The sequence below is a fragment of the Hyaena hyaena genome, unplaced genomic scaffold (assembly GCF_003009895.1).
Source record: "Hyaena hyaena isolate Hyena2069 unplaced genomic scaffold, ASM300989v1 scaffold_673, whole genome shotgun sequence".
NCBI classification, from domain to species: Eukaryota; Metazoa; Chordata; class Mammalia; order Carnivora; family Hyaenidae; genus Hyaena; species Hyaena hyaena.
In genome coordinates this window covers 713,194-733,698 of record NW_024081308.1, presented here as the reverse complement: position 1 = coordinate 733,698, position 20,505 = coordinate 713,194, and the positions used below count along the sequence as shown (strand labels likewise).

Genomic DNA, 20,505 nt, shown 5'->3' with positions numbered 1-20,505 from the left:
GTGTAAAAGAAATGGTCATAATTAGATATAAGAAAATTATGAATGAAAAGATATAAAATATGTCAATATATACTTAAAACATGGAGAAAGGAGTAAAATGGGAAGGGAGGAAGACTTTTTTTTTTTCAAGAATGTGTTTGAACTTAAATGACAATCAAATAATATAGACTGCTATATACTTAGGCTGTTATATATGAAGTTCATGGTAACCACAAACCCAAAACCTATGATAGATACACACAAAAAAATAAAGAAAGCCAAACATAACACTATAAAATTCATCAATCACAAAGAAAGAGCAAAAGAAAAGAAAAAAGGAACAAAAAGAACTACAAAACAACCAGAAAACAAATTATAAAATGACAGTGAGTACATACATATCAATAATTACTTTAAATGTGTATGGCCTAAGGGTGCCTGGGTGGCTCAGTTGGTTAAGCATCCATCTCTTGATTTTGGCATAGGTCATGAGATCAAGCCCCCTGTGGGCCTCCTAGAGACTCACCTCAGAACTAAAGACACGTACAGACTGAAAGTGAAGGGATGGAAAAACACTCACCATGCAAATGGAAGTGAAAATAAGCCAAGGTAGCAATACTTACGTCAGACAAAATAGATTTTAATTTGTTCTTTATCTTTTTTTAATTTACATCCAAGTTAGCATTGAATGCAACTGTTATTTCAGGAGTAGATTTCTTAATGGTCCTTACCCATTTAGCCTGTCCCCCCTCCCACACCCCTCCAGTAACTCTGTTTGTTCTCCATATTTGAGTCTCTTATGTTTTGTCCCTCTCCCTGTTTTTATGTTATTTTTGCTTCCCTTCACTTATGTTCATCTGTTCTGTGTTTTAAAGTCCTCATATGAGTGAAGTCATATGATATTTATCTTTCTCTGACTAATTTCGCTTAGCATAATACCCTCTAGTTCCATCCACATAGTTGCAAATGCAATATTTCATTCTTTTTGATTGCTGAGTAATACTCCATTGTATATATATACTATATCTTCTTTATTCATTCATCCATTGATGGACATTTGGGCTCTTTCCATATTTTGGCTATTGTTGATAGTGCTGCTGTCAACATTGGGGTGCATGTGCCCCTTTGAAACAGCACACCTGTATCCCTTGGATAAATACCTAGTAGTGCAATTGCTGGGCATAGGGTAGTTCTAGTTTTAATTTTTTGAGGACCCTCCATACTGTTTTCCAGAGTGGCTGCACCAATTTGCATTCCTACCAGCAGGGCAAAAGAGATCCTCTTTCTCCTCATCCTCACCATCATCTGTTGTTACCTGAGTTATTAATGTTAGTCATTCTGACAGGTGTGAGGTGGTCTCTCAGTTTGGTTTTGATTTGTATTTCCCAGATGATGAGTGATGTTTAGCATTTTTTCAGGTGTTGGTTGGCCATCTGGATGTCTTCTTTGGAGAAGTGTCTGTTTGCGTCTTTTACCCATTTCTTCACTGGATTATTTGTTTTTTGGGTGTTTGAGTTTGGTAAGTTCTTTATAGGTTTTAGATACTAATCCTTTATCTAATATGTGGTTTGCAAATATCTTATCCCATTCCATCATTTGCCTTAGTTTTACTGATTGTTTCCTTTGCTCTGCAGAAGCTTTTTATCTTGATGAGGTTCATTTTTGCTTTGGTTTCCCTTGCCTCCGGAGAAGTGTTGAGTAAGAAGTTGCTGCGGCCGAAGTCAAAGAGGTTTTTGCCTGCTTTCTCCTCGAGGATTTTGATAGCTTCCTGTCTTACATTTAGGTCTTTCATCCGTTTTGAGTTTATATTGTGTATGGTGTAAGAAAGTGGTCCAGGTTCATTTTTCTGCATGTCGCTGTCCAGTTTTCCCAGCACCACTTGCTGAAGAGACTGTCTTTATTCCATTGGATATTCTTTCCTGCTTTGTTAAAGATTAGTTGACCATACATTTGTGTGTCCATTTCTGGGTTCCCTATTCTGTTGCATTGATCTGAGTGTCTGTTTTTGTGCCACAAATTAGACTTTAAAACAAAGACTATAACAAGACAAAGAAGGGCTTTACATAATGATAAAAAGATCAACAAGAGGATATAATAATAGATGATGAATATCTATGCACCCAACACTGGAACACCTAAATGCATAAAGCAAATATTAAGAGACATAAATAGAGAAATTGATGGAAATACTATAATAATAGGGGACTTTACACTCTACTTACATTAATGGATACATCATTCAGATAGAAATTCAATAAGGAAACTGTGTCTATGAATAACACATTGGACCAGATGGACATAACAGATATGTACAGAACATTACATCCTAAACCAACAGAATATACATTCTTTTAAGTGCACATGGAACATTCTTTTGAATAGATCACATATTAGGCTATATGACAAGCCTCAGTAAATTTAAGAATATTGAAATCATATCGTACATCTTTTCCAACACAACAGTATGAAACTAGAAATAAATCACAAGAAAAAGAAACTGGAAAAACACAAACACATGGAGACTAAACAACATGATATTGGAAAACCAGTGGGTCAGTGAAGCAATGAAAGAAATAAAAAATACATGGAGAGAAATGAAAATACAACAATCCAAAATCTTTGGGATGCAGAGAAAGCAATTTAAAGAGAGAAGCAAATAGTGGTACAGACCTGATTGAAGAAACCAGAAAAAGCTCAAATAAACAATCTAACCTTACACCTAAGGAACCAGAAAAAAGAACAAAGCCCAAGGTGAGTAGAAAAAAAGGAAATAATAAAGATCAAAGCAGAAACAAATGACATAGAAATTTTAAAAAACAATGAAAAAAAAATCAGTGAAACCAAGAGTTTGTTCCTTGAAAAAAATAAACAAAATTGGCAGTCTCTTAATTGAACGTACCAAGAAAAAAGAGAAAGGACCCAAATAAAAAAAATCATGAATAAGAGGGGAGAAATAACAACTGACATGACAGAAATACAAATGATTTATAAGAGAATAGTATAAAAAATTATATGCAAACAAACTGGACAACCAAAAAGAAATGGTCAAATTCTAAGAAAATATGATATCTTAAAACTGAACCAGGAAGAAATAGAAGATCTGAACCGACCAATTAGGAGTAATGAAATCGAATGAAACATATAAAGAAGAGTTAATACCTATTCACTTCAAATTATTCCAAAAAAGAGAAGAGGAAGGAAAGCTTCCATATACATTTTACAAGGCCAGCATTATCCTAAATCCCAAATTAGACAAAGACAGCACAAAAAACAAAACTGTAGACCAGTATTCCTGATGAACATAGATGCAAAAATCCTCAACAGAATATTAGCAAACTGCATACAGCAGTACATGAAAAGATCATTTACCACAATCAGGTAGGATTTATTCCAGGGTTGCAAGGAGGGTTCAGTATTTGTAAATCAATCAGCATCATACACCACATCAACAAAGCTAAGGATAAAAATGACATAATCATCTCAATAGATGCAGAAAAAATATTTGGCAAGATTCAACATCCATTCATGATTAATAACTCTCAACTAAGTGTGGTTACAGGAAACATATATCAACATAATAAAGACCATAAATGAAAACCTAGAGCTAATACCATACTCAGTGGTGAAAAAGTGAGAGCTTTTCCTCTAAGATCAGAAACTACTCTTGCCACTTTTTTTCAATATAGTACTAGATGTACTTAGTACTTTCAGTACTCTAAGACTATACTACTTAGTTACAACAATCAGACTAGGAAAAGAAATAAAAGGCATCCATATTGCTAAGGAAGGAAAACTTTCACTGTTTGCAGAGGACATGGTACTGTACATAGAAAACCCTAAAGATTCCATCTAAAAGCTACTGGCATAAGGGCACCTCGGTGGCTCAGTCAGTTAAGTGTCCGACTTCGGCTCAGGTTATAATCTCACAGCTTTTGGGTTTGAGCCCCACATTGGGCTCTGTGCTGATAGCTCAGAGCCTGGAACCTGCTTCGGATTCAGTGTCTCCGTCTCTCTGCCCCATCCCCTGCTCGTGCTCTGTCTCCCTGTCTCTCTCAAAAATAAACATTAAAAAAAATGAAAAAAATAACTAAAAACAACTGGCACTAATAAACTGACAGTAGTGTTTCTATACACTAATAATGTAGTAGCAGAAAGAGAAACTTAAAAAGCACCAGATACAGTTGCACAAAAAAGAACAAAACACCAGGGAATACACTTAGCCAAAGGTCTAAACTTGGCCACGCCTCTCACCTGTACTACAAGAACTACAAAGCACTGATGAAAAAAATTGAAGATGACACAATTGGAAAGATATTCCATGCTCATGGATTGGAAGAATTAATATTAAGATATTCATATTACCCAAGGCAATCTACAGATTCAGTGCAATCAATATCAAAACGCTTTTGGCATTTAATTTTAAAGCAAATAATCCTAAAACTTGTGTGAAACTACAAAAGACCCAAAACAGCCAAAGCAATCCTGACAAAGAATAAAGGAAGAGGTATCACAATCTCAGACTTCAAAATGTAGTACACAGTAGTAATCAAAACACTATGATAGTGGCACCAAAAACATAGATCAATGGAACAGAATAGAGAGCTCAGAAACAAACTCAGGATTATATGGTCAATTAATCTATGACAAAGGAGGCAAGAATTTACAATGAAGAAAAGATAGTCTTTTCAATAAATGATGCTGGGAAAACTGGAAAGCTATATGTAAAAGAATGAAACTGGATGGCTTCTTTACACCACACCCAAAAATAAACTCAAAATGGATTAAAGACTTAAATGTGAGACTTCAGGGGTGCCTGGGTGGCTTAGTCGGTTAAGCGTCCAACTTTCGCTTAGGTCATGATCTCGCGGTTCGTGGGTTCGGGCCCCGCGTCGGGCTCTGTGTGACTGCCAGCTCAGAGCCTGGAGCCTGTTTCAGTCTGTGACTCCCTCTCTCTCTGACCCTCCCCTGCTCACGCTGTCTCTCTCTCTCTCCTAGAAATAAATAAAACATTAAAAAATTAAATGTGAGACTTCAATCCATAACATCTTAGAAGAGAATGCAGGTAGTAATTTCTCAGACATCAGCTAAAGCCACATTTTTTTAGATATGTCTCCTAAGGAAAAGGAGACAAAAGCAAAAATAAACTATTGGGACTCCATCAAAATAAAACATTTTTGTATAGCAAACAAAACCATCAGCAAAACAAAAAGACAACCTACTGAGTGGAAGAGACTTGCAAATGATATATCCAATAAGAGGTTAATGTCCCAAATATACAAAGAACTTACATAACTCAAAATCAAAAAAATAAATAACCCAATTAAAATATGGGTAGAAGACCCGAATAGACAATGTTTCCAAAGAAGACATACAGATATATGACCAGAAGACCCATGATAATATGTCCAACATCACTCATCATGAAGGAAATGCAAATCAAAATCACAATGAGATATCACCTCACACCTATCAGAATGGCTAAAATGAAAGAGACAATGGAGGGGTTGTAGGAGGGGGGATGGGCTAAATGGGTAAGGGGCATTACAGAATCTACTCCTGAAATCATTGTTGCAGTATATGCTAACTAACTTGGATGTCAGTTTAAAAAATAAATTTAAAAAAAAGACAAAAGAAATAACAAGTGTTGGCAAGGATGTGGAGAAAAAGGATCCTCCGTGCATTGTTACTGGGAATGCAAACTGGTGCAGCCACTGTGGAAAACAGTATGGAGGTTCCTCAAATAAAAATAGAATTACCATATGATCCAGTAGTTCCATTATTGAGTATCTCATGAAAACACTAATTCAAAAAGATATCTGCACCCAAGCTTATTATTTATAATAGTCAAGGTACAGAGTATTACACAGCCATAAGAAAAAATGACATCTTGCCATTTGGGACAACATGAATGGACTTAGAAGGCATTATGCTAAGTGAAATAATTCAGCCTGAGAAAGACAAATACTATATGACTCCACTCATAAGTTGAATCTAAAAAAAAATGAATAAACAAAAACAGAATCAGACCTATAAATACAGAAAACAAACTGATGTTTGTCAGAGGAGAGAGAGGTGAGGGGTTGGGCAAAATTGGTGAAGGAGTGTGGGAGAGCTTCCAGTTCTGGAATGAATAAGTCATGGGAATAGAAGGCACAACACAAGGAATACAGTCAGTGATATTGTAATAGTGATATAGTGGGACAGTAGGACATTATGTGGCAACTATATTCAAAGAAAAGTAAAAATTTTTAGAAAAATGAAAATACAAGTAGCATTATGCCAGTGTCTTGATTTTCTGAATGTTTTAATGATTCTTAGTTATATGTGACTTTATTTTAAACCTCATCATTCAAATTCTTTTGAATGGTTAAATTTTACCCTAAATTTAATGATGGGAGGATGATCTCTGGATGCCTAGATTAGAGCCAGTTTAGTTTTAGCTGCTGTATTTGACCAGATATTGGAATTACAGGGTAAGAAGATGAATTGGAAATAAGCGTGGCTCATTATGAATCTTCACATTATTACAGGAGTGTTTTTATATTACATAATCATAAATACTGCTGTGATACTTCATTAAGTGTCCTGTTATTATTAGTGCTATAAGAAATCAAATTTCATGATGAAATCTTTGAGTTCTTTATCTTAGATAAGATGATTACCAAAATATTTTACTTCAAATGGAATATTATGTGTATGTGTATATATGTATATATATATAAGGTATCTTTTGCTGCAGGGGAAGAGTAATATTTTTGGAATTGACTACGTTGTTATTAATTTTTTCTGTCTTTTTAAAAAATCAAGTAACCACATTTAATTACCTGCAATTTATTGGAAAAAAATCAAATAAGTGTTTAGCATCCACCATCTCTTATCAGCCCATAACCAACTCCACCTGTGTTATAATACCATTGCCAGTGACCACATTCAGTCATACTAAGGATCTGCATGCGATATGACTTCTGACATATTCTGCTTGACTACACTCACGAAGATAAAGCCACAAGACCTCTATCTCATTTACATTTTAAGATGTATTTTAGGGGTGCCTGGGTGGCTCCGTTGGTTGAGCATCTGACTTGCCTTCTAAGTTCAAGTCTTGATCTCAGGGTTGTGAGTTCGAGCTCTGCTTCTGGCTCTGCACTGGGCATGAAACTACTTTAAAAAAATAAGTTTAAAAAAAGTGTATTTTAATCAGCTTTCTCATATTCCCTGCCTATCATTCTCCTCATGCCTGCTTACAACACTTCCAATAATAAAACTGGCATTTAAGTTAGCTGGAAATTTCTCCCTACAGCTAAAATGGATTTGTATGCCACCAGGACATGAACATAACATTTTTTGAAAGAAAGAACTTCTACCAGATGTCTGTTTGTAAGATTGCCATTTGTTCATCTTCATTACATCATCCATCATTTGTAACTTTTCACAGCCCTTGTCAATATCTTTCTTTTTTCTATTATTATTTTGTGAATGTTAGTAAATGTGTAGAGTATTCACCTCATCAGAAGTAATTAAATTACCATCTCTGCCTGGGTGTCTTGCCTGGGTGTCTCTTATCACTATCTCCCTGCTAACATGTTGCAGAAGAATCTTTATTTAAGATATCATGTAAGGGCACCTGGGTGGCTCAGTTGTTAAGGATCTGACTTTGGCTCAGATCATGATCTCAACAGTTTGTGGGTTCAAGTCCCACATCAGGTGAGCTCCAGCCCCTCTTCAGGTAAAACATGAGCCCTACTTCACGTGGGCCCCACTTTCTCTCTCAGCCCCTCCTGGGATTCTCTCTCTCTCTCTCTCTCTCTCTCTCTCTCTGCTTCTTGCTCTTGCAGCGTCTCTGTCTCTGTCTCTCTCTCTCCCTCCCTCCCTTCCCCTCTCTAAATAAATAAATAAAATATCATGTAAGAAGTCTTCTACCTTACAGGTTCTGTAACTTCTTCAATTTAATTAGCTTTAACAAAAATAACTCACATGGTTCAAACATTCAAATTATAGTAAATTATACCCTTCTGCGACTGCCGTCCCACAAACAATAAATACTATTAATTTGTTCTTTGTCTTTATGGAGATATTTTATCTATAACTAACAAGACATAATGTTTCCTATCCTTTTTATGCAGCTCTGAGCTTTCCTTTTTTTCATTTAATAATATATCTTGGAGATCATTTCATATCAGTACGTAGTGTTTACATCTCATAACTTTGTAATATTCTCTTGTGTGGATATACTGTGATTGATTTAATCAGCCCTCTTTTAGATTACTTCTGGGGCATTTGAGTGGCTCAGTCAGCTAAATGTCCAACTCTTGATTTTAGCTCAGGTCATGATCTCACAGTTTGTATTGTCAGGGTTCTGCTCTGGCAGGGTGGGATATGCTTGGGTCTCTCTCTCTCTCTCTCTCTCTCTCCCTCTCTCCCTCTCTCCCTCTCTTTTTCTCTCTGCCACTGCCTTGCTCATGTGCACGCTTACACTTCCTCTCTCTCTCTCTCAAAAATAAACAAACTCAAAAAAGATCAATTCTGATCTTTTGCTGTTACAAACGGTGCTGCAAGGAATAGTTTTAAAGCTATTTTTCATGGGCCTAATCATATATGTAGGATAAATTCCTAAAATTTGAATTGCTGGTTCAAAGTACATGTGCATTTATAATTTTCATAAAATAGGAATATGTCTTCATTAGAGGTTTACCAGTTGATCCTCTCCTTAGCATTGTGTAAGAGTGTCTGTTTTCCTACACAATGTGTTTTTTAAGTGATAGGTGAAAATTTTTATTCCTTAATTGGAGTTTACATTTTCCTTATTATGAATGAATGAGATTGGGCAACTTTTCATATCCTTAAGAGATACTTGTATTTATCAATTGCCTATTCGTATCCTTTGCCCATTTTTCTAATGTAGCATTGGTCTTTACTTACCCATTTGTATTTCTTAAGAGCTTTTTGTGATATAGATTGCAAATATTGCTATGATATTTTAATGATTTTATGATTATCACTGCATTTCTTTATGTGTGAAGACTTGATGAGTGTATAGGGGTGAAGAGTGGGTAAGTATGAAAACTGAAAGGGCAGTTGTATTAGGGAGATACTGTGAGTCCAGCTACTTGAGGCAGAGACATTCACTAAATCCTCAGCGTGTGTGTGTGTGTGCGCGCGCACACACGCGCGCACGTAAATACTGGAAGAATTTAGAAATGATAGTATTTTCATAGATTCTAGAAATGAATTTCCTTAATTTTGATAACGTCATCTGTAGTTTTTGTAATTTCCTTAGTGAACCATAGAAATTCAAATTAAGCTTTACAGAAATTATTGACTTCTAGTTTAGTATCTTAACATTTTACATTTTTTTAATTAAGTAAAATCCTGACTTTCTCTCATATTTGTTGTTGTTACCTTCTCCCAGTCATATCCCCCAAGGAAAGAGTGTATTACATCTTTAAGAAAGTGCCATAAAACTTGATGAAAATATAAATCACTTCGCTTTGTAATTATCTATTCTTTAATGTACATGAGAGACTTCCAGTTATCACATGAACTGCTATAATTCCCTGGGGGTTTTTATACCCTAATTTTCAGAACACTAATTTTGGGCTGGTCAGTATGATAAAATCCCTTTTCTTGCTTTTCTCTGTAGTAAAAATATCTCAAAAAGGCCATCTTGGCTGTTAATCTTTGTGGCTGATATACATGTTCTTTTTATTATAGGCAATATTTATATAAGTGATTTTGTCACTCGGGAAATGTAGTTAATAGTAATTTCTTTGAAAGTATGTTAGCATATATTAACTGAGTAAAAAAAGGTTTAAGGAGTTACTAAAACATATTCCTTTTTACACATTTAAAAGTTTTTTTTTAAATATTTTTATTTATTTCTAGGAGAGAGAGAGAGAGACAGCGTGAGCAGGGGAGGGTCAGAGAGAGAGGAAGACACAGAATCTGAAACCAGCTCCAGGCTCTGACCTGGCAGTCAGCACAGAGCCTGACACGGGCCTCGAACCCACGAACTGCGAGATCATGACCTAAGCAAAAGTCGGACGCTTAACCGACTAAGCCACCCAGGTGCCCCTAAAAGTTTTTAACTGAAAACATGTACTCAGTACATAGAGGAATATCAATAAATGATAAATGGCTTTAAATGGTTAACAATAGGGAGAAAAAGGTCATCATTGAAATGATGTTATTAAAGTATTCTTTGAATACTTGAATATATTTGTAAGGGTGGTTTAGTCCAAAAAGAGGCATTTATATGTGAGCTGATGTTGAACCTATACAAATGAATTAAAATTATTCTGTGAGCATTTGATATCTTGTGATTCACAGAGTAGATTATATTTGTTTATTTTTTAAGGTGCCAGGAACTGAAAGTGTTGGCTTGGAGGCTAATTGCTAGCTTGAGAATGGTTATGTCAGACATGCAGGGAGTTAATTGCCATGTGGGTGCTCAGTTAGAATTTCTCACCATATTCCAAGCTCAGGTTGGCATCTGTTATTACATTTGTGCATACAGAATAATTTATTCAGAAGCCAGAATATAATTGACAGAAGCTTGTCACTAAAACTAGAAAAATATGTAATTTACTTTCAAATAACTCATTTGTTTTTGCTAACTAGAAACCTGAGATTTCTAGTTGCACATTTGTTCTGGCCTGTTCAATTACAGTATTCGCAGATTCTCAACTCCTGTATTTGACTTATTTGTGAGAGGATTTTGATTCCATGAAGAGGCTAGAGAAAGGTCTCATTTGGTAAAAGTATAAAATGTTTTTTTGATGGAATAAAAGTGTTCACAGTCAAATCCTCACAGGTATTTATTGTTTTTTATTTTTAAAAAATTTTTTTTAATGTTTTTTATTTATTTCTAGGAGAGAGAGAGAGACAGTGTGACCAGGGGAGGGTCAGAGAGAGAGGGAGTCACAGACTCAGAAACAGGCTCCAGGCTCCGAGCTGGCAGTCAGCACAGAGCCCGACGTGGGGCTCGAACCCATGAACCGCGAGATCATGACCTAAGCGAAAGTCGGACGCTTAACCGACTAAGCCACCCAGGCGCCCCTTATTGGTTTTTAATAACTTACTAAATGGTTAACATGAGCCAGGCAGCATACTGTGTTTTTTCTGTATTATTTTATGTAATACTAACAAAATCTAAAAAGTAGTTCTTAGCATCAGCATTTTACAGATGGGAAAACACACTGAGGATTAGAGCAGTTAAGTGACCCGTATAAAGACACACAGCTAGGAAGTGTCTGAACTACAGATTATGGTACTGTTCAAAAAAATTTAAAAACATGAAATACTTGGACTATTCATTTAAACTATCTTTAGTATTAAAAAAGCAGATAGTTTTCCTTAGTAGCAGGGAGTTAGGGATTTTATCACAGCACAGGTAAAGGTGGAGATGTGTAAAGGTGTGAAATAGTAAGACCATCTGGACTACATTTAGTCAGGGATGTGTTGGAGAACAGTAAAATTTAAGGTTGGGTGGAAAAGGGACCATGTGCTTCTCATGTTACTCTGCCAGAGTACACTTAAGACATAGGACCATGAACTCATACTTCTAGAGTAAGGGAACATATTAAATCATAACGTTTTCAGTTGCAAGTAAAGAAATCCATTTAAATTGGGTGGAGTGGGGGCGTATTTACTGGCTCACATAAATGGAAAGTCTAAGGGTACAGCTAGCTTTAGGCACAGTTGGATCCAGTGTCTCAAGCCTCAAATCAGGGCTGGCTTTCTCTCCCTCACTCCCCAGGATAGGCATTTACTAAAAGGCAGGTAAGATGATCGTCTGTAGCCTAAACCTCACATTTTCTCAGTTTAGTAACTCCAGCAGAAAGTCTTTCTCTTAATTGGGGCAAAAATACCTTGGAGGAAAATTCAGAAACATATGCCTGCTCAAGAGCTAGTCGCTGTGGCCACACTGGCTGGTGGAGGCTGTGTCCTCACCCTTGTGAGTAGGTGATAAGGTATGCTGGGCATGGGATTAGCCTGCTCAAACTGTAGAGGCTGCATTCCCCAACAGAAAGAAGGAAGGGCAAAGAGGTATCTAGACAAAAGCAACAGACACGCACTGAGAGATAGAGTGTTCAGTGCAAGTCAAAGTGTCTTTGAAATTATATTATTTTACCTTTAAAATCCATGTAAATTTTATTTTATATGTCTGTATCTAGCTTTAATATTTCTAAAATGTTCCATGTTTGGAGTTCCCCCAGGAAATGGGTTCTGAGGGGTAAAACTTGAATTCAGTAGGTTTTATTGGGAACTGCTTTGGGAAACTCCTGTGAGCAGTGAAGGACCAGTTGAACTATGATGCAAGTGCAGCAGGCCTCAGCCACTCAATGCCACAGGGAGCTCAGAAGTTGGGATGGCTTTTCAGAGATGTCCCAAGGAAGACAAGGGGACCTGACGTGTGTACTTCCACAGAGACCAGTAATTGGGTGTGGGCTACCCCAGAGATGGGACACATCCATGACAAGGCAGCTCCTGGCTCTGAGCCCTGAGGGCAGCTCCTAGGGCAGGATTAGGCTGTGAGCCTTTGGCAGACAGCACCTCCCGCAGCAGTGGAAGAATACGTCATTCCTGAAGCGGGTGTGGGGTGTGGACATGGGCAGCTTACCACAGCATGATAATCCATCACATTATCTGTGAGTAAAATTCACTCCAGGAAAATGTGTCCTGTTTATCTGTCATGGTAAGTGCTCCCTGGCATATCACTATACCGTTTGACCAGAGGTCCCTGGAAGTACAGGTACTCTTGTTTGAAGGCCACAGCAGAGACCCTGGGAACCAATCATTGGGGAGTGAAAAGGTTAACCAAATGAGGAAGATACTGGACCAGAAAGAACAGTTGAAAGGCTTGCTATCATCAGCTTTGGTAGTAGCAGTAGGAATCAAGAAAAAAAGATATATATCTTCATCTTGCAGAAGACCACCGTATCTTCTACTGTGCCTGAGCTGTTTATCTTGCCTTTTCCTTTGGGTGCTAAAAGGACCTAGAGACCATCAGAAACTTAATAAAACAATATAGGTTGGTAAAAATGAGTTTCTCCATCATGTTTTCAACTTTTTTCATTACCTTTTGGCTTATAGATCATTGGGTAAACAATAGAGTGCTTGCTGTGGGATCAGCCTGTAAGTGACAAAGAATCCGTACTACGCTCTTGGCTATAGATGGGGAAGGTGTGTTGCTAGGATGTTGGCCTATATGTACATACTTGATCTTCTTAGGCATTAAGGTTTCAAACCAATTTATTTTGATGCTGACTGAATCTTGTTGATGTGGTTAGTATTAAAATTACTTCAGTGTTCATTTTTTCTTCTTATTTACTGATCATTATTTATTTATTTTAATCTGTTGACTGAATGAAACACTTACATCTAATGTAAGCTTGGATTGTATATTTATTTCCCTGAACTGGAGAGCACATGTTTCTGTGTAGCATAGGTAAGAGGTTTTTCCCCCACCCCTTCAGTGGATTCTGAATTTAGAGAAGAAAATTCAGATTTTCCTCTGAATAATTTTCCCTTTCAGCCTTTTAGTTTTGCTGATTGTTTCCTTTGCTGTGTGGAGGTTTTATTTTTGCTGAGCTTCCAGTAGTTCATTTTGGTTTTTGTTTCCCTTGCCTCCGGAGACATTTTGAATAAGAAGTTGCTGTGGCCGAGGTCAGAGAGATTTTTGCCTGCTTTCTCCTCGAGGATTTTGATGGCTTCCTGTCTTACATTTAGGTCTTTCATCCATTTTGAGTTTGTTTTTGTGTATAGTATAAGATGTAGTATATATATATATATATATATATATATACACACACACACACATATACATACACAATGGAGTATTACTCGGCAATCAAAAAGAATGAAATCTTGCCATTTGCAGCTACCTTGATGGAACTAGAGGGTATCATGCTAAGCAAAATTAGAGAAAGACAAATATCATATGGTTTCACTCATATGAGGACTTTAAGATACAAAACAGATGAACATAAGGGAACGGAAGCAAATAACATAAAAATAGGGAGAGGGACAAAACTAAGAGACTCTTAAATATGGAGAACAGAGGGTTGCTGGAGGGGTTGTGGGAAGGAGGGATGGGCTAAATGGGTAAGGGGCATTAAGTAATCTACTCCTAAAGTCATTGTCGCACTATACGATAATTAACTTGAATGTAAATTTAAAAATTAATAAACTTAAAAAAAATTTCTTTGGATTTCTTTCAGCTAGCAAACAGAGTGTAGGTGCTAGTGTAGGTCTTCAATTAAAGTGAAGTGGCTTAATGTAAACTTTCAGAAAATAAAATTGTGGAAACATATTCTGAAAAAAGTTAGAAGTACTTCCCCCCTCCCCCAAATTTCTTTCCTAGCAGGAGAATACATTATTTATACCACATTTTCTTCAAGTGTTCGGAGTAATTTAATGCTTTGTATATTAATACTCCTATACATTATCAAGTACAAAAAAAGCAGGTGGTGTTATTCTCATTTTGCAGATGGTCAATCTGAGATGTTGAGAAGCGAAAAAAATGGTTTAGAAATGTTTTCTATTAAGTATTATTTTCATATAAAATAAACTAGATTTCATAAGGTACATTTAAACTCAGTCCATGTGCATTCAGGCAAATAGACTCAACAAACTGTAAAATATACTAGAGTTGATTTGTTGTGAGTAGGAATGGTATAACAGATTAGTGATTAATAGCTGAGTAGATGTCTTATCAAGATTTTCTTAACATTACAAATGTTGGCTCCATGCAGTTTCAAAAGGTGGGTCATTGTGTGTCAACTGTACTCAAAAAATTTAAAAATTGAAAAAGGGTACAAACTTGTAGTTATAAAATGAATAAGTTCTGGAGATATAATGTACAGCATGTTGACTGTGGTTAGCAATATTTTCTTACATGCTTGAAATTTGCTCAGAATACATCTTAAGTGTTCTCACCACATACACAAATAGGTAATTATATGAGATGATAGAGGTAGTAACTGCAATAATTGTTTTTTGCAATGTATGCATGTACCAAATAATAAATAAGTGAAAAGCATTTTGTATATTGAAATTTATTCATGAAATTACTTGACAAGTATATATTGAGTATAAAAAGTGCCAATGCTATATTAGCCCCTGAGAATGGAATTTTTCCTCATGAAACCTAGAAGGGAGACACAAACAAATGTAAAATTACAGTGTTAATAAGGGCTACAGAGGAAAGGTGATGCTAAATGCCATTGTATAGTAGGACGATTTTACTTAATTGAGTAAAAGGGAAGGGAAGACTTTACTGAAGAATTGATGATTCTCTTGAGCCTGATATCTGAAGGAAGAGCAGAAGTAGAGAATAAATGAGACCAGGCATGGGAGTGAGGAGAGAAGAGTATCCGGAGCCAGACCACATCAGAAGTCAGCAAAAATTTGATAGTGTTTGGATTAAGGGATCTGCAGTGGAGATAAAAAGAAGAGGGCTTAGGTTATATGGAGGAAGTAATATCTGGGAGATTTAATGGATTGAATATGCGCATTGGGGGAGAAGACAATGTCAATACATTTTAGTGGTGTGAGTTCATATTGTGACAAAAGTTTAGCCACAGGCCTGGAAGGAAATTAGAACGAGCAACCCCAGTCCGTCCCTTTGTAATACTGTTCCTATTCTAGTCTATCATTGACTGAAATATATAGAGGAGTAGATTCTGTACTATCTGCTTCAATAATGCTTCTGTATAGACTTTATCTGAAGATATTTGGTAGAAATTTTAATTTGAGAAGGTAGCATAATGAAATTTTTATATCTAAATGTTTTCTTTTTATTTTAATTGATAGAATCTTAAGAAGATTCAAGAAATGGAAAAGAGTGATGAATCTAACACAGACCTGGAAGACCTGAAAAATGCTGACTGGGTAAGGATATTCTCTGTTCTGCTTAGTGTTGAATACATAGTGTGATGATTTTTAAAATGCTTGTATTAAGGGCTGTAATATGAATTGATGATAAACACATTTAAGTGTGCTTGGTTGTATTTGAGGAAATATCTTCCCCATTTTACAAAACAGATTTTATTAGAACTACCCCCGTGTCTTCTGATAACTTTGGTGTTTTAAAATACTGACCTTCCTGATTATATTACTGCCTTAGCATACTCTTGTGAGTCAGAGTTTAAGCTCTGTTTCAGGATAAGATGTGAAATTGTAGTGCAGTGCATTCATTTATCCAGTGAATAGTTACTGGATTAGCGTTCTGGAGATGTAGAATTATTCATTCTTGTATTCTGTCCTTCATAAAACAGAAGGCAGATTTCTAGCACAGATGATTACAGTGTATTTATGCAGTACACTTTGAGTAGCCACTGTTTTTCTGGCATGGTACTAGACCCTAGTAAAACCAAGAGTCCCTGCTATCCTATGTGACTTAGAGTTAGGTAGGCATGACAGCCTTGGGGACAGGAGAGTCATTGTCATGAAATCAGACTGAGGTATGTACAGGTGTCAATGGGAAGGCACATTTTAGGATTCTGAATTTTCAGGTTAAGGATACTGGTTAAATAATAACATCATTAAACGAGGGACGAGGAATAGAGGCAGATTTGGGGAATATGAACAAATTGCTTTTGACTATATTAGACTTTAATTGTTTGCCATATTCTTTTCTAACAGCTTCATTAAAGTATCATCAGCATGCAATAAGTTGTACATATTTAAAAGGCATAATTTGATAAGTTTTGACACATACATACATACCCATGAGACCATCCTCAGAGTCAAAATAATGAGCCATCCATTACCCCCAAAGTTTCCTCATACCCCTTTGTGATCCTACTTCCTTTCTCCCCATGATCTGGGGAGGAACTCATGGGAAAGTAACCCATGATCTGCTTTCTCTCACTGTAGATTAGTTTGCATTTTCTAAAATTTTGCAAAAATGTATAGTATGTACTGTTTTTTGCTTGGCTCCTTCCATTCAGCGTAATTCTTTTGAGATTTCATCCATGTTGTTGCCTCTATCTATAGTTTATTGTTGTTGTTTAACTTTTAAAAATATTTGTTTATTTTTGAGAGAGACAGACAGACTGTGAGCGGGGAGGGGTAGAGAGAGAGGGAGACACAGAATCCAAAGCAGGCTCTAGGCTCCATGCTGTCAGCACGGAGCCTGATGGAGCCTGATGTGGGGCTCAAACTCAGGAACTGCAAGATCATATGACCTAAGCCGAAGTTGAACACTTAACCAACTGAGCCACCCAGGCGCACGAGCACTTTGTTGTTTTTATTACTAGTAGTATTCCATTCCTTTGTTTGGATCCACATGTATTGATGTATGAATGTAAATATTCTTAAATTATTGATGATATCTTCACTGAGATATTTGGAATGATATTAACCTAGAACATTTAAGATTAAGGTTAAAAAATAAGTAGCCTATAATGTCTTGTTAATAGGGTTTATCATTTTAGAATAATATTGTTTATTAAGTTTCCCTTGTATAGAATACTCTGGTAGCCTTGTTCCAGGTGTATTTTATCTTGGCTAAAAATTTTAAAAACTTTTTACTTAGACTCCAGGTGGTCAGAATTTAGCGAACAGTTTAAATTTGAACTCAAAATTTAATTTATTGCCTCAAGGCAACCTCATTTAAAAACTGGTAGAATCATAAGAGATGCACTAACTCCAAAGGGAGGTCCATTTGCCTAAATCACCAGCTGCTCTCTTGTGAGACCATTAAAATGAATTATTCAGAAAGATTAGAATGAAATGAAGAAAGAATTAGAGTATCTTCAATGGTAGAATCAAAACATCTCAGGATCTGGAATGAGATAATGACAGAATCTCTGGGAGTACATAAAGTGACAGTTGTGCATTACTTTATGTGATCACTGTGACTTTTATCTCTGAATTTCTGAAAATTTTTGCCAAATGGTAATATATAAAGAACTGGCTAGGAGGAGGGGGTAAGATGGCGGAGAAGTAGGGAGCTCCATACATTGGCACTCAACCCCATATCTCACGGAAGAGATCTGAAGCCATAGGAAACCTTTCAGAACCCAAGAGATTGGGGAAAAAAGGTCGCAGAATCCACTGAGAAAGCCTTCTAATGGCTACCTCAAGAAACAAGCCAAAGTACACATGGCAGAGAGTCCCAAATATCACTATGAGTAGGAAAATAAAATAACCAAGGTCTCAACAGGAGAGACCAAGACATACCATTCAAAAAGAAAAAAACACTCTCTGAAAGGATAGGCCCTGGACAGTCAGAGAGCCTTCTTGGATATAGCAGGGCTCACAGCTACAGAGAGCATAACAAGTCTTTAAAACCAACAAAAGCCAGAAAGCTAATTAAAATGATGAAACGAAAGAGCTCTCCTCCAAAGAAATTCCAAAAAGAACTGACAGCTAATGAACTGCTCAAAACAGATATAAGCAGCATAACTGAACAAGATTTTCGAATAATAGTAAAATTAATAGCTGGGCTTGAAAAAAGCATAGGGGACATCAAAGAAACTATGGCTACAGACAAGATGGAGAAGAAGATTAGGCATGATGAATTAAAAACTGATAAATGAGATACATAATAAATTAGAGGCCTCCAATGCACGGATTGAAGAGGCAGGAAGGAGAATAAGTGATTTAGAAGACACCATTAAAGAAAAACAAGAAGCTGACAAAAAAAGAGACAAACTGATCCAGGAACAGAAAAAAAGAGTTCAAGAGTTCAGCGATATGGTCAAATGCAACAATATCCATATCATAGGAATCCCAGAAGAGGAAGGGAGAGGGAAAGGTGCTGAAGGAGTCCTGGAACAAATTATAGCAGAGAACTTCCTCAACCTGAGGAAGGAAGTAAACGTTGAAATACAAGAGTCTCAGGGGACTCCCGTCAGACGTAATTTGAATCGATCTTCTGCACGGCATATCATAGTAAAAATGGCAAAATACAAGGACAATGAGAGAATTCTGAAAGCAGCTAGAGAGAAAAGGGCCCTAACATACAAAGGGAAACCTATCAGAGTGGTGACAGACCTATCTACTGAAACTTGGCAGGCCAGAAAGAAATGGCGGGAGATCTTCAATGTGATGAACAGAAAAAATATGCAGCCAAGAATCCTCTATCCAGCAAGCCTGTCATTCAGAATAGGAGAGATAAAAGTCTTTCCAAATAAACAAAAATTGAAAGAATTTGTCACCACTAAGCCAGACCTACAAGAAATCTTGAGGGGGATGCACTGAAGGAAAGGTTGCAAGGAACAAAGATACCAGAGACACCACCACAAACATGAATCCTACAAAGGACACAAAGATTCTAAACCCACATATTTTAATAATAACACTGAATGTAAATGGGCTGAATGCTCCAATCAAAAGACATAGGGTAGCAGAATGGATAAAAAAAAAAAAATCCATCTATATTGCTGTCTACAAGAAACTCATTTTAGACTGGAAGATACCTTCAGATTAAAAGTAAAGGGATGGAGAAATATATATCATGCTACGGGAAATCAAAAGAAAGCCAGAGTAGCTATACTTATATCAGACAAACTGGACTTTATTTTTTTTTAAATGTTTTTATTTATTTCTAGGAGAGAGAGAGAGACAGCGTGACCAGGGGAGGGTCAGAGAGAGAGGGAATCACAGACTCTGAAACAGGCTCCAGGCTCTGAGATGGCAGTCAGCACAGAGCCTGACGCGGGGATCGAACCTACGAACCGCGAGATCATGACCCAAGCGAAAGTCGGACGCTTAACCGACTAAGCCACCCAGGCGCCCCACAGACAAACTGGACTTTAAATTAAAGATAATAACGAGATGAAGAAGGGCATTACATAATAATTACATGGTCTATCCATCAGGAAGAACTAACGATCATAAATGTCTATGCACCAAATATGGAAGCACCTAAATACTTAAAACAATTAATCACAAACAGAAACAAGCTTATAGATGCTAATAGCAGGGGACTTTAATACTCCACTTACAACAATGGATAGGTCAACCACACAGAAAATCACTAAAGAAATAATGGACTTGAAAGACACATTGGACCAGATGGATCTGACAGATATATTTAGAACTCTACATCCTGAGGCCAGGGAATTCACTTTCTTCTCAAGTTCATATGGCACATTCTCCAAGATAGATCACATACTGGGACATAAAGCAGCCCTTAATAAATATAAAAGAATTGAGATCATATCATGCACACTGTCGGATCATAATGCTATGAATCTTGAAATCAATCACAGGAAGAAGTCTGGAAAACCTCCAAAAACATGGAGGTTAAAGAACACTCTACTAAAGAATGAAAGGGCCAATCAGGCAAATAGAGAGGAAATTAAAAAATATATGGAAACAAATGAAAAGAAAACACAACAATCGAAACTCTATGGGATGCAGCAAATGCAGTCCTAAGAGGAAAGTACTTTGCCCTCCAGGCCTATTTCAAGAAATTAGAAAATGCACAAGTCCAGAATCTAACAGCTCACCTAAAGGAACTAGAGGCAAAGCAACAAGAACGCCCCAAACCCAGCAGAAGAAGAGAAATAGTAA

General features: G+C 36.6%; 1 protein-coding gene across 3 annotated transcripts in view; it reads left to right on the top strand.

Annotated features, from left to right (window-relative positions):
• Positions 1-20,505, top strand: part of SPIRE1 (spire type actin nucleation factor 1) — a 220,844-nt gene that overhangs the window by 127,456 nt on the left and 72,883 nt on the right. For all 3 annotated transcript variants that reach the window (XM_039217237.1, XM_039217238.1, XM_039217239.1), the window contains exon 5: positions 15,793-15,870. In XM_039217237.1, coding sequence (XP_039073168.1) covers positions 15,793-15,870 — 78 coding nt within the window. The remainder of the gene's footprint in view (positions 1-15,792; positions 15,871-20,505) is intronic.